Below are 13,113 nucleotides of genomic sequence, written 5' to 3' on the forward strand. Positions count from 1 at the left end.
AAAGAAATCGAATACCTCAAAGCAAATAAATGTTTATTCTCGTGAAGAAATAATCTTTGGACTCGTGTGTTAAACTTTCTTCTCATGAATACACATTCATTTAACTCATTTGTTGTATAAATAACTACATGAGTTGCTTTCATCACGCTCACAGGGTTGACACAAATGGTTTGGGACCAGCAGTATTAAATGTCTCCCTACGACCCAAATTTTCTTCTTTACGTATTTTTCTGATTCTGCATGTGGGCTGACAAATTAAGGCTGGTCACTGTTCAAATTGACGCGCTGTAGATCTTTCTATGGGGTAAAATTGTTGGAGGTGTAGCATCAAAAAATCTGAGGACAAAATCCAATTGAGTTCGAATTGCTGACATTTTAACCATAGTGCTGTTGTTTCCATTCGCGTCAACAACATTATGTTGGAAATGTCGTCATTTCGAATGACCATTCATCGAGCGCCGAACAGGAGCTGCAGGAACTGGAGGAATTCCTTGAAGGACGTGGATCCTTCCGAGAAAAGGACGGGATGGACCCGAAGCAATGCGGTCGCATCCACTCCAATAATCCCACTTTATCTACAGCGTGGTCGCAATTCAGTCTTGTTAAAACTGAATGAAAACCTATTACTTAAGCCATTCAGATAATATAGATAGCGGTCTCCGGGTTACAAATCAGGTAGTCTTAAAGGTACTTTATAGTTGAGATAAGACAAGGGACATCCGAGGAGTCGAAAATGTGAACTTCTGGTAATAAAGATCGAGAAAACTGAATCCCAAGTCGACAAAAATTCGGTGCGAGGCAGTAAAGTCGAAAGAATGCTTCAATAAATTCTGGAAGATATCAGACCTACGTGATAGAAATGTATAAGAAGAAATAGCTCATGGTCTCTGATGAGAAAACGAAGCTGTTTCATTATGGATATTTATTACGATTTTTATACAGAGTAGAACTCCTTGGGAAAGTTCAAATAAAATATTCGAAGTGAAATAGAGATTCCCATTCAGAATACCAAGATAAGTTTCCAAACATGCTATGCCAAAAAGTATTGGTTCTTTCAAAATTTGTTCCAAGACAGACCAAGTTATTTGTTATATAGCCTTGATTTTTCACAGTTTGAAAAATCAGCAATTACCAAGGAAGAGAACAACATAAAGTTAGGAAAAGGATAACCTTAATGTGAAAAATAACAAATACACACATAACATATTCTTAGCATTTATGAGAAATCAATAGTTATAGTTTTAGAAGGAGGTTACATGTCACTGCGACCTGAAGGTCTATTGTGTCCCCTATCAGAGCTGTTCTCAGCGCCCCCTACAGCTTTATAGCTTGGCCTCCAGCTATGGAGTTCCAATGAACTTCATTATCTGAGAGGGCTTCAAGGAGTCTATGATAATATGATGGTGTCTACTTCTTTGAAGTCGGGTAAATCTCGTTTTACGATATTTTAAAGAAATTCGGAAGAACAATCACAATTGAAATTGAAATAATTTGGAGGTAGACGTTCTGACTACAATTTCAAGAAGAGGTTCTAGAGTTTTGGGAAGAGTTAAAAGCGCTTAAACCTCTTAGGCTACGTCGTCACTTCGATGGTGAATGTAAATACATAATACAATGTGTAAATAATTTGTTTCAAAACACAAAGTGTATTTACCCCAACGGAGACTATTTTGCAGAGTAAAATATTTTGTACCTCCGGTGTTCTCATGCAGAGGCTACTTAAAGTCTCGATTTCTACATATTCTTTCATCCTTTGTGAAATCACCCACTATTTTACCACAGTTCAGAAGTACATCATAAAATTAAATCCATATACTATCGTACACTCTATGAAAAATATTTCATTACTAGCTGACCCGGCAAACGTTGTTTTGCCATATAAATAATTTCCTTTTGTATGTTGTATTATGTATGTATCATAAAAAAATAGAAATTAAAATTTTGTCTAAAAAATAAAATAAAAATTTAGGGGTGGACTACCCCTAACATTTAGGGGGATGAAAAATAGATGTTGGCCGATTCTCATAGATACCGGATAAGCACAACAAATTTCATCAAAATCGGTCAAGCCGTTTCGGAGGAGTATGGCAACGAAAACTGTGACACGAGAATTTTATATATTAGATTTTCACTATTCCCAACAACACTAACGAAGCAGTACTTTCAAATTTATTTGTAACCATGTAATACAGAAACAGGCTTAACCATTCATTCAATCTGGAACACTATACAGGGTGAGTCTTTGACTAATTGACAATATTTAAACAGTAGATTCTCAGGCCAAATGAAATACTTTTTTCCTATACCATTTTTTTCGATTCGACTCCAATAAAAATATATAGCTATTCGTAGATCGTTCAAACAGAGTTGTATTCAGCCAAAGTACCCAAGTTTTCGAATTTCACAGATATTTTCCACTTTTGTAAACAAATTACTCGAAAACGGTGCATTATACCAGAAAACATGAGAGATACTTTAAGTTTACAAAATGATCGAATATTCATTAGATAGGGTCCAACTTAGTTTCAAGAGTTGAAGACGTGGGCGATATCTTGTGCTCGGAAAAGATTCATGAAATAAATTGAAAACATTGAAAACCATATTCCGAAATTCATCTCATTCCATAAAACCGTTTATGAGATAGAACTACAAATAACATTTTTTATGGTTCTTCAACAGTCTGTATCTTTGAAACCGAGCCGATTCGGAAAAAATGGTAGATAAAAAAAAGTGTTTCTTTTCACCTCTAGAATCTACTGTTAAAACATTTATAGGAGTCAAAGACTCACCCTGTGTACACTCAAACACTTAAAAGAATAAGTAGAACTCGGGAATAGTAGTTTCTAAATTTGAAGGATTCGTGGTTTGCTCATAGACAAACAAAATTTAACTCCATTATATATATGGTTATTGATTAACAAGATGAAAGTTTCTACTGCAGAAAAATTGGACTTAACTCGGGTGAGCTTTTGTTACACATGACTATTTCTTGCATGCCGCCCCTGGCACCGGGTGCTGGCTGCGGTGGACTGAGACAAATGGAAGCATCGTCAGATCCGGTATTAAGTGAAGAATCCTATATTAGTCCACGGTAGTGGCGTGTTTTTTGTCGGTCCTTGTGACATACCTTTCGGCCGTGGAATCCGCTGCTCAAAGATAAGGGGTTAACGTATGACCAAGACTAAGACCATAGATAACAGCTAGATGATGCTGTTCTCACGCTCCTCTGTACCGCTGATACGCCACCCGTTCATTTCTGTGACTTGGCTGACCGTCGTTCGTCAATTTCTTACACCGTCGACTGTGTGAGTTGTTAGTTTTTGCGATTAAGATGTAAGATTCGCATTGGCGCCGACTATATCTATGTGTTGACCGTCACACGCATAGACTTATAAATAACATGGACTCCGCATGTGAGAGAGAAGTCGGTTGGTTGAATAAGATGGAGAGTTTGTGGGCAAGCTGTCAAAAGGTTATAGAACACAAGTTTATGCGAAAATTTTCTTCAATAAATTTTAAACAAGCTTCCGAGAAGACACACAGAAATTCCATAGCATTCCTTCGAAATCAATTATGTCAAAAAATATGTGAGTTTTAGTCAAAAATAGATGTAATGAGAATAATAATCAACGTATCATCACCTTGTGGGCAAAGTCTGCGAAAATTGTAAAAATTTTCCATAATAAATGTTCAACAAGCTTCTGAGAAGGCAAACAGGAATTCCTTAACATTCCTTCGAAATGGAAAATATAAAAATTATGTGAGTTTCATTCAAGAATAAATATAATGTGAATAATACTCAACGTATGAACACCTTGTGGGCAACGTCTGCGTTAATATCCATCATATGATTTTGACATTGCCCACACGGAATCAGTTCATCTCTTTCTTGTTCGATCAAAACGCATAAGCCCTTCTCTCTCTAATGCATACAACCCCTCGATCTACTGAAAAGTCACGTGACAGTGAGTCCATGTATTATAAGTCTATGGTCACACGTTAAGATCATAATGATGAGGTTACAGAATACAGACAGAGATTCTTCGTTTGATGTAGCTTTTTGTTTCCTCCTATCCTACATTCATGGTTAGGAAAAATCTCGATTTCTTCTATATCATTTTTTTTTCTATGAAATCTTGTTAACGTATTAATTATTCACAGATGGATAACTTATTGTTGTATTTATTTGTAAGTATTTCTTCCTGCGAAGTATTCGAAACATTAGATTTTTCTGGAAAAATCTATCCAATAAACTCATAGATACTCGTTGATTATAACTTCTATTATGGTAGGGGACGTTGAATAGAGTTTACTCTTGGAATTTCGTGAGGCGTTTTTCGAAAACTAAATTCAACCACACGTTGATATCACCTATAATAATCAACGTATGCGATTCAACTCGTTCCTACAGTCAGGAGTAAGAAACATTACAAAGTTATTATTACACAAGAAAAAGAAACCATCCAATAATCAGTTTTTGTAGCCACCACTGAGAAACGATTCCTCTTCGTACTATTTTATATTGATAGCAATGAGCTTATTACTACTTTTATTACTATTATTACTTCTTATAATACAAATACTAATAATAAGTGAGAAAAATCACATCAGCGTTGAATCAAAAACGCATTAATCTAACCACCAATAGATACGAAACGTGTCCTTATCGTGCTTTTACAACATACGTATACAAAAAGGAGTAAGAAATATTACCACTTTTTTTTGTTCAGAAAACATTATAGAATTAAGATTGTAAAATGGCAATAAATAAATAAATGAAAAAATAAATAAATATATAAATTACATCAAAGTTGAATCGAAAACCATTCAACAATCCGTGACTTCAGCCACCAATATAAAACATGGCCTCTACGGTTAATCGATAGGATGAAAGAAACGAATTTTGGTGTTTAACCACAACTAACGTTGTTATTAAAATGGCAATTTTCCAAAATCGAATTTAAAATTATCTAGAAATCATTTCCTATAAGTTAACCAGCACGTAAGCATTCGAATATGTAAAATTTTGTTACAGAAAATTGTTTCTTCAATCTGAGTCTATATCTGTTGTTTGTTTTTCTTGTCAAATGTGATCACCACGCTTAATAATGAGACTATGGTGATCAGAAAATCTTGATTCAATGGGCGATACCGGATTGTGAAAATGACTTAGAATGTTTGGTTTGTGTATATAATAAGAGCGCACTTCTGAATTCGGAATTTTTGCAAGTGAATGAAGGCAGATATGTTTAAATGAAAAAAAATATTCAAGAATTAATTTGAGTTATAAGGACTTTTATAATGACTAATAAATTCAAGTAATTTATGGATTTCTGTGCAAAAATATGGAAACCACAGAAAATTAATCGACAATGCGTTCATCTTTCAAAACAAAAGATAATAAATTAATTGGTACAAAGATGAGTCTTCACCAGCTCATGTGTTTCGATATTTCTGAGGCTTCTTCAGAGTGGGAGAAATAATTCTGTATTATGGATCTCCATCAAGTTTCAACCCACAGTTTTTGTTTGCATATTGGCATAAATATTGACAATGACGTGATTAAGGCTGGTCAAAATTGATGCAGAATGAGGAATTCATTTTTTATAACTGTGAATCCAAGGTGAAGAATCGGGTATTTTCCATGCTGAAGGAGCTCATTTCTTTTCCGTAATTTTAATACACATTATTATTTCGGATAAATGATTGTCCACCAATGAGAAATTGATATTTTTCATGGTGAACTACGAAAGTTTATTTCCCTAACAGAAATTTGGTTGCATCCTCTGTTTTACTGTTTTACGAAGCAATTATTCCGTCTCACACATCACAACTACGCCAATGGGAGTTTGTGTCGCCTCTTCACATGGTTTGGCCATAAAAGTTCCAATCTGTGCAATGAAAATTTACACACTCGTAAACACAATATTATACTCCTTTCCACTTCTTTTACTCATGGGTCGCCACGATTTATTAATTATTTATAGCGAAACCTCCTGTCGAGATCCTTAAAATACTGAACGAATAAATATATTCCTATACGAACGTATTCGCATACGTTCAATTTTTTGTAACATTAAGTTGTTGAGAAAATCCCATGGTACGAACGCTTGTAGGAATCAAATATTTCGATACATTTTATATGCCAGCGAGGACATTTTTATGCCGGACACGTCTTTATTGGCGATCACTTGTCATATCTTTATGAATTTTTGCATTTTTTTCGGTTTTTAGAGGGACTCCACCACAACATGGGGCTCGGAATAAAAACAACATGTCAGAAACTGACACAATCCGTTACTTCAGACATGAATTTGTTTCTTGGCTTAAACAAGTTCTAGTTCAACATTATTCTATTATTTTTTCTGTGAAACCCACAAAGGGGTACTTTTTTCGTGCTCGTTGAATAATAATTATGTTCTGATTTATTTTAGAGCAAGAACAGTATGTTTTTAGCGTGATAATATAATTTATCATCATGCGGAACTCCAAAAATGATGAAAAAAATTAATATTTATTATCGATTCATTCAGGATTCTTGTACTTGAACATCAATGTTGAAATGAAAGTGAAAACAAATTAATTCATGTCATAATCTAGGATGAATTTGAAAAACCACAGAAGTTTGAATTCACTGGAAAATGCTGAAATCCCGAGATATTTCTTGATTTTTGGGTTCTCATCAAAAATAAATTGAACTAAATTGTGAGCTATTTCTTTCAATTTATACATTTTACATGCAGCGTTCGAGAGACTAAAAAAATCATTTATAAAATTGCCATTCAACAAGAAAACATTCAACTCGGCATAAAAAAATTTATTTCAGTAAGGGACACCTGACGGTCATGATATTTTGCTGAACTAATTGTTTTATTATTGTCTTTCACTTTACGTTAATTAACTACACAGGGTGTTGCTGAATTGGATGTTCAATCGAAGAGACGAGACTTCTTAAAATTTCAAGAAAAAATGTCTTATGAACCTGGAACTGCAAACGATTCGTTTTCGAGATACGGGTTGTTAAGGTTAGGGGTTTTTCAAGTTGTTGTATCTGCTACCAATTTTGAGAAAACAATTTTGAACGATTTTCACGAAATGCACAGAAAAATCCAAATTGTCATAAAAATTTCTCAGTTAGTAAGTTGTGGTGAATAAATTCTTCGTTAGTTTTGAAAATCAACTTAAACTTGGTATTTCCAAAAATGAAAATGTTTTCACATCTTGTTTTGATACCAATCCAAAAATTCAAACTTCAACACTCTGCATGTATCTCAAAAAAAAAGGGTTGCGATTCCATGTTTATGGGACTATTTTCTTTAGATTGTACCCCCAATTAAGGAACATCCCGTATATTTCCTGGAAGAATCGGACTTTGAAGGAAATATTCTGGTCACTGCATAATCTGAGCAACTCAATAAGTCAACATTTGAAATGGCACTTTTATTCACTATATACCTTCATGAATATATGATACTGAAATTCTCCCGAAAGAAAGAAAAAATGCCAGACCCATAGAGTATCAGCTATTTCCTTCTTCCACAACAATTGCCAGCTAATGAGAAAACGTTTTAAACGAAGAAATTTAGTAGCCTAATAAGTCATTGATATGAGTCACAAAATGAGCTTCTCAAAAGTTCACTTACGTCGTTTAAGGCAGAAATTAACCTGTTAATGGAGCTTCATTTTATACCACCAGTTCAATCTGTTTTTATATCAACTTAATTATAGGTTATTGTTTCATTCCGGAGGCAATTTATTGCAAATTGAAAGTAATTGGTGAAGTTTACCCAAGCGGTAAAAATTGACGAAATAACTTTCTCGGCCTGCTCCGAAACATATATTTTTCGGATGATACTGAATTTTCGTGGTGGGTTATATAATGTTGTGTATAACTAAAATAATACTCTTTTGTAGATCCTGCAAAAGTTCATTCTATTTAAACATAAAAAATGCACACAAAAAATTACTTATCGCTCAGTAGATCTGCAACGCGATATTCAAATCATATTTGCCCTTGGGTTTCGAGAGCTCGATCGTAAAAAGAACTTGAAGGAGATATGCTGGTAAAATATGTGGTGTTGGATGGTTATAGTTGTTTACAACCATTTTACGGTTAATAGTATAGCAGTTATAGTTTGGGCAAATTAAAGTCTGTTTATATCCGCCTCAGATGAAATTATGAAGACTGGAATATTTTTATTAATTACTTCATCTTATATCCTCTTCCCAGCCGAGCTCATGCTCATGCTTTGTAATGTTGATTAAATTTATACAGGATATAGGCACCTCATTATTACCTATATATCAGATTTTTTCGATTGATGCCTTACAATCATCGATTTCAAAACGAAACATAGTTTGAGGCCACATTCAGTTGACTATTTTTTTACAAACAAATTTCCTTCAATGTAAAGGAAACAAATAGTATTAGTATAAATTGTGATAAGCACACGATAACCCACAATTATGTATCTGTTGAAACTCTCACTCGGCAATGTTACGAAGACATAATTCATCCATTTGAGGATAACTTTCCATGAACCCTTTTTCGTTCTTAATATACTTCATATATGAAATATAATTTCCAATCATTCAATATTCAATAACCCACAATTTTCAGTAAATGTAGCTCCATTCACACTATTTATTGGCATGTCGACTTTTGAATAATTTATGGATACAAGTGTATCCTGATCTCTCACATGAAATATCATTAAGTCATTAAATATGTTTATACCTTCTATCAAGGTTTCCTATTTAGAATAATCTTAAATTTCTCAATGGTAGAAATGAACCGATTGATCTCGTTTACGTTTTGTCCAAATGGAAAAAAATAGATTTTAAGTCTCATGTACCACAATAAATACTCAGGTCATGGAGCTTTTTGTCTCCAAGGTCGATAAAATGTCGATAATTTTCAACACACATCACCAATCCATCTCTTATCTTCGATACTTTCGAGGAGCATTCTAAACTGACGTAAGAAGAAAATAGATTCCAGCGTTTCCCACTGGGAGTGTACCTTGAATAAACACCATCAATAAACGAAAGAGTCAATAAAATAAAATCTCTTATCGCTTTGAGCCGATCCCGCGTGTACAAATATTGGGCATCAGAACTTTCATTCTTCAAATGGAGGAAATTACTTGAATTCCCTGATGAAGAAGGAATGTTACACACATACAAAGATATTTGGAATCGGACTCCCATAATATTCAGCTTTAAGAATCATAAATTAGTAAATAAGACGGGAATGAATATAAGAATTTCTGTATTTCATCAATGTTTCCTGCAATAAATTGGTGGAAGTCGATGAAATTGAGAGCAATTAATTTTTTCTAGGGGTATAGCAAAAGCCGGTGAACCTAACAACCTATCACCAATTTCTCCAGGTAGACTTTACATGGATAGGCCAGATCATGGTACGCTGAGGAGAAAGCAGCATCGTCTAGCCAGGGAGAACCCAGGATTGCTAGCTGCTGTAAACAGAGGAGCCAACCAGGCCATCCAGGAGTGTCAGTATCAGTTCAGACATCAGAGATGGAACTGTTCGACTCGAAATTTTCTGAGGGGAAAAAACTTATTTGGAAAGATTGTGGATAGAGGTAAGATATCAGTAATCCAATTTTTTTTATTTTGTTTCGATCAAGTCAAATTATTTACATAGGTATTAGGGTTTTTACTTTTATTTGCACTTGTTTCAAGTAATCTTTATACTCCCAGTACAAAAAGCATCCCTTAGAAATATAAGTATCAATATAGAAGAGTCATGAATTTAATTAATCTGAAATAAAAAAGGCAAAAGACAAAAACCAAGATAATGACAAAATTAAGTATCTATGTATCTACCTGAAAAACATGAAATTATCATTTAAAATTCACTACCCATTCTAAAAAGAATAAGATAAGAAACTGGTATACAGTCCTTAAAGCAACCTCAATATGGGACAATTATTAACTGGATTATCCATTTCCTCTGCTCTCCACATTCAAAACTGGGGCTTCATGCTCAGTTCTATATGAAAGCAGGTTATTTCATTGTCCATGATCTGTTCTCATACTATTCAGAACAAAATATATTTTCCTTGGAAGATCAAAATCATGAATCCATTCAAAGGATGAGTTATTAGATCTTTGTTGAATATCACATGTAATCCATTCAGTCCCTAACGTGGAAATTTTGTCTTGGAATACAGCATGAATTCTATGTATTCTAAATCTGCAAATATGGGTTGGTACAATATTTGAAAGATTTAGTAATTAATGAATATGTGAAGATCACAAACAAATTCATCTGTCGATTTATGAGAGGTATAAAGCCAAAGGGGGAAACAATATTTAGAGGCAGAAAAACCAAGGCTAGTGCTGCTGTAAGAAGAGTTTAACAATAGTCTAATGAACAACATAGATAAAAGTCTGAAATCTAGATCTCACAGACACGAGCTAATAAATGTTTACCCTTCATACCTAGTGTTTCTTGAGGTGCCTTGCTGTCGCAACCATAAACAAGCCAGCTAATCAAGCTATCCACGGCTGTTCGTTACCAAATTCGGAGTAACCGTCCAAGACAAGAATCTCCATAGACAGAAAAACCGATTTGGAAAAATCGCCTATACGGGTCAGTTTTTTCTTGCTAACTTACACGCAGATGATTCTTAATTGCACCACTATAGGCCACATACGCTTAAATTAATCGCCTTGTTTTTACTCGATCAGTTCAATTCATTAAATGTTTGGCATCGTTCTTCGTTGAGGAAAGAATGGTGAAAGGGATGCCGATACTGTCAATTACAATCTGGAAGTGTCCGCTCTTTCACATTCTCGTACATTTCCTCGAATTATTTATTCGTTCGTTAGCGCGAAACACATTTGAATGGAATAATATATAATTATTTTCATGCGGAATTAATCAAACGAAACCAGTTGATTTTTTCTCTATTGTAGATATTTAAATACAGGAGTATTCCTCAAGTATATTATATTTCATAATATAATTCATGAGATTTTTATGGCAGTCTCATTTAACACAACTTTTTCTTCGCGTCTTTATTTATTCATTTTATTCATTTGTCTACATAAACAGGAATCCTCACAGGAAAAATCAATATGCCGCGTATGTTGATGGTTCTATCATCTATTATTTAGCTATTATTTATAAAATGGTGAACAATCTTTCCGAATTGGCTTCATTAGTAGCTAGCTACAAGTAAAAATAAAATGATATTCTGACAAATTGTTATTTCAAGATTCGAAAATTTAGTTCTATTGTGGACGAGAATATGGTATGGTACCTACTAATTAGTCAGAAATATTGATGTATCTGTAACATTCAATCAATTTTCTTGAGAAACATTTATATCCAATTTTGCAAAGTAATTCTGTTTGGTAGGCTCTCAAAGTCATTAAAAGAAGTATTATGTTCAACTTCAAAGATGTAATAGAGCCACAAGTATGAAAATGTAATTTAGAATTTGGGAAAATAATTGTTATATTTCATGAAATAGAAAACTATAAGTTATTTTCTATATCTACTAATATGAAAACCATTATCGATTGAGGGGAAAGATGATGAGATTTAAAATTCCAACAAGTATTGATAATTCAAAGAACTCCGGAAAATACCGCGAAATAGTCAAACTTGTAAGGGAATAATTAATCGTGGATAGAAAACATCTGCTGGATAAAATTTCTTCTCTAATTTTCCCACATATCCACTTCTCGATATAGACTATTTCCCATTTACAAAGAACGGAATACTCCTTATCGCATTTGGTGAATAAAATAACTATAAAAGTAACAAAATACCCATAAATCATCAAATACCCTTGTGGCTAATTGAGAAACGGACCTCCTCGAAAACAAACTACTAAACGACCCCTGAAGAAGTCGGTTGTAGTCAGATATCGAAATCGGAGAAACTCCAAATCTTCGATTAATGTAGCGGTCGAATTTTATAGATTCGGTGATGTTTTTACGATCCATTAAATATTTTTATCATTTTATTCTTTTGACACCGCACATTTTGGGTATGTGTGTGGGTTTTCGGTTTCAGTCGACATATTTAAAAACATGTTAATTAGGCGGGTTAGTAAAACTTTATTCATTTCGGTTTTATTGTGGCTTCTTTTCCAACACATTTATGCTGGTGAACGGCCGCTTCGGAAGATTATTTGGTTGAGTAGAATCAGGCTGCATAAAATGTAATATTATTCTTTAGAATAGTGCTAACACAGATTTTGATTTCGTTATGGTAATATGATGATGATAGAAGAATAATTGGAAGTCTAACTCTATTCACAAAATGCTCAAATTTGGATTTCTACAATTGATATTTCAGACCACTTCAAATTCAAGAATGTTCTCATAAGTCTTTTATTTTGAGTTGTCAAATGATCTGAGGATGAATTGTAGTGAAGTTTTCACATCTTTTTTAGCCAGGACAGGCAGAAAACCGAAAAAAAAAACAAATTTTTTGTGAATGTTGAATATAAAAGTGATGACGAAGTTCGCATGAGCAGAATGCATTCTATATTAATGGTTTCGAAGTTATACTTTATCCATGAAAAATCGAACAAATCAAATTGAAACTCACAAGGTCTGAAGAATCTCGATCGGTGTCTGAAATGATTCAGATGTCGGTGGGGTCTAGCTCATCGCTCAAATTTTCAAGAAAAGACGAGACGATTACTCCCTAGGGATGAAGTACCATCTCCCTCCCCCTTCCGGTCTTCTTTATTTGCGTTATTCTTCGATTTCAACGTCCTGATTGAGATTTCAGGCAATCATTCATTCTAGACATCAGTACGTATTTATTACTCTACGAGATCAAAGGATTTGAAAGAGATAAAGATGATTGCAGTTCTTTGTTGATGTGGATTCGTATTTCCTTTCATCCTGAAGAAGACGAGAAATGAGCTGGAGCTCTTTCTCGTTCGACACAACGGTTATTCACTTCCTCATTAATAATATTCGCCGAATTTAATTCAAGGCTTATTTTCATCTTTTGTTAACTTTATAAAACTTGGCGATCAAATGAAAAAGTAGCCAGCAATCGACTCAAATCATTTCTCTAGGAAATGAGATATGTACAGCAATGAGAAAATTGATTTTTGA

At 33.9% G+C, this 13,113-nt stretch overlaps 1 protein-coding gene across 2 annotated transcripts in view; it reads left to right on the forward strand.

Moving 5' to 3' along the window:
• Window positions 1–13,113, forward strand: part of LOC123311305 (protein Wnt-1) — a 45,112-nt gene that overhangs the window by 9,790 nt on the left and 22,209 nt on the right. For both annotated transcript variants that reach the window (XM_044895192.1, XM_044895193.1), the window contains exon 2: window positions 9,343–9,605. In XM_044895192.1, the coding sequence (XP_044751127.1) occupies window positions 9,343–9,605 (263 nt within the window). The remainder of the gene's footprint in view (window positions 1–9,342; window positions 9,606–13,113) is intronic.

Source organism: Coccinella septempunctata, chromosome 4, assembly GCF_907165205.1.
Source record: "Coccinella septempunctata chromosome 4, icCocSept1.1, whole genome shotgun sequence".
NCBI lineage: Eukaryota > Metazoa > Arthropoda > Insecta > Coleoptera > Coccinellidae > Coccinella > Coccinella septempunctata.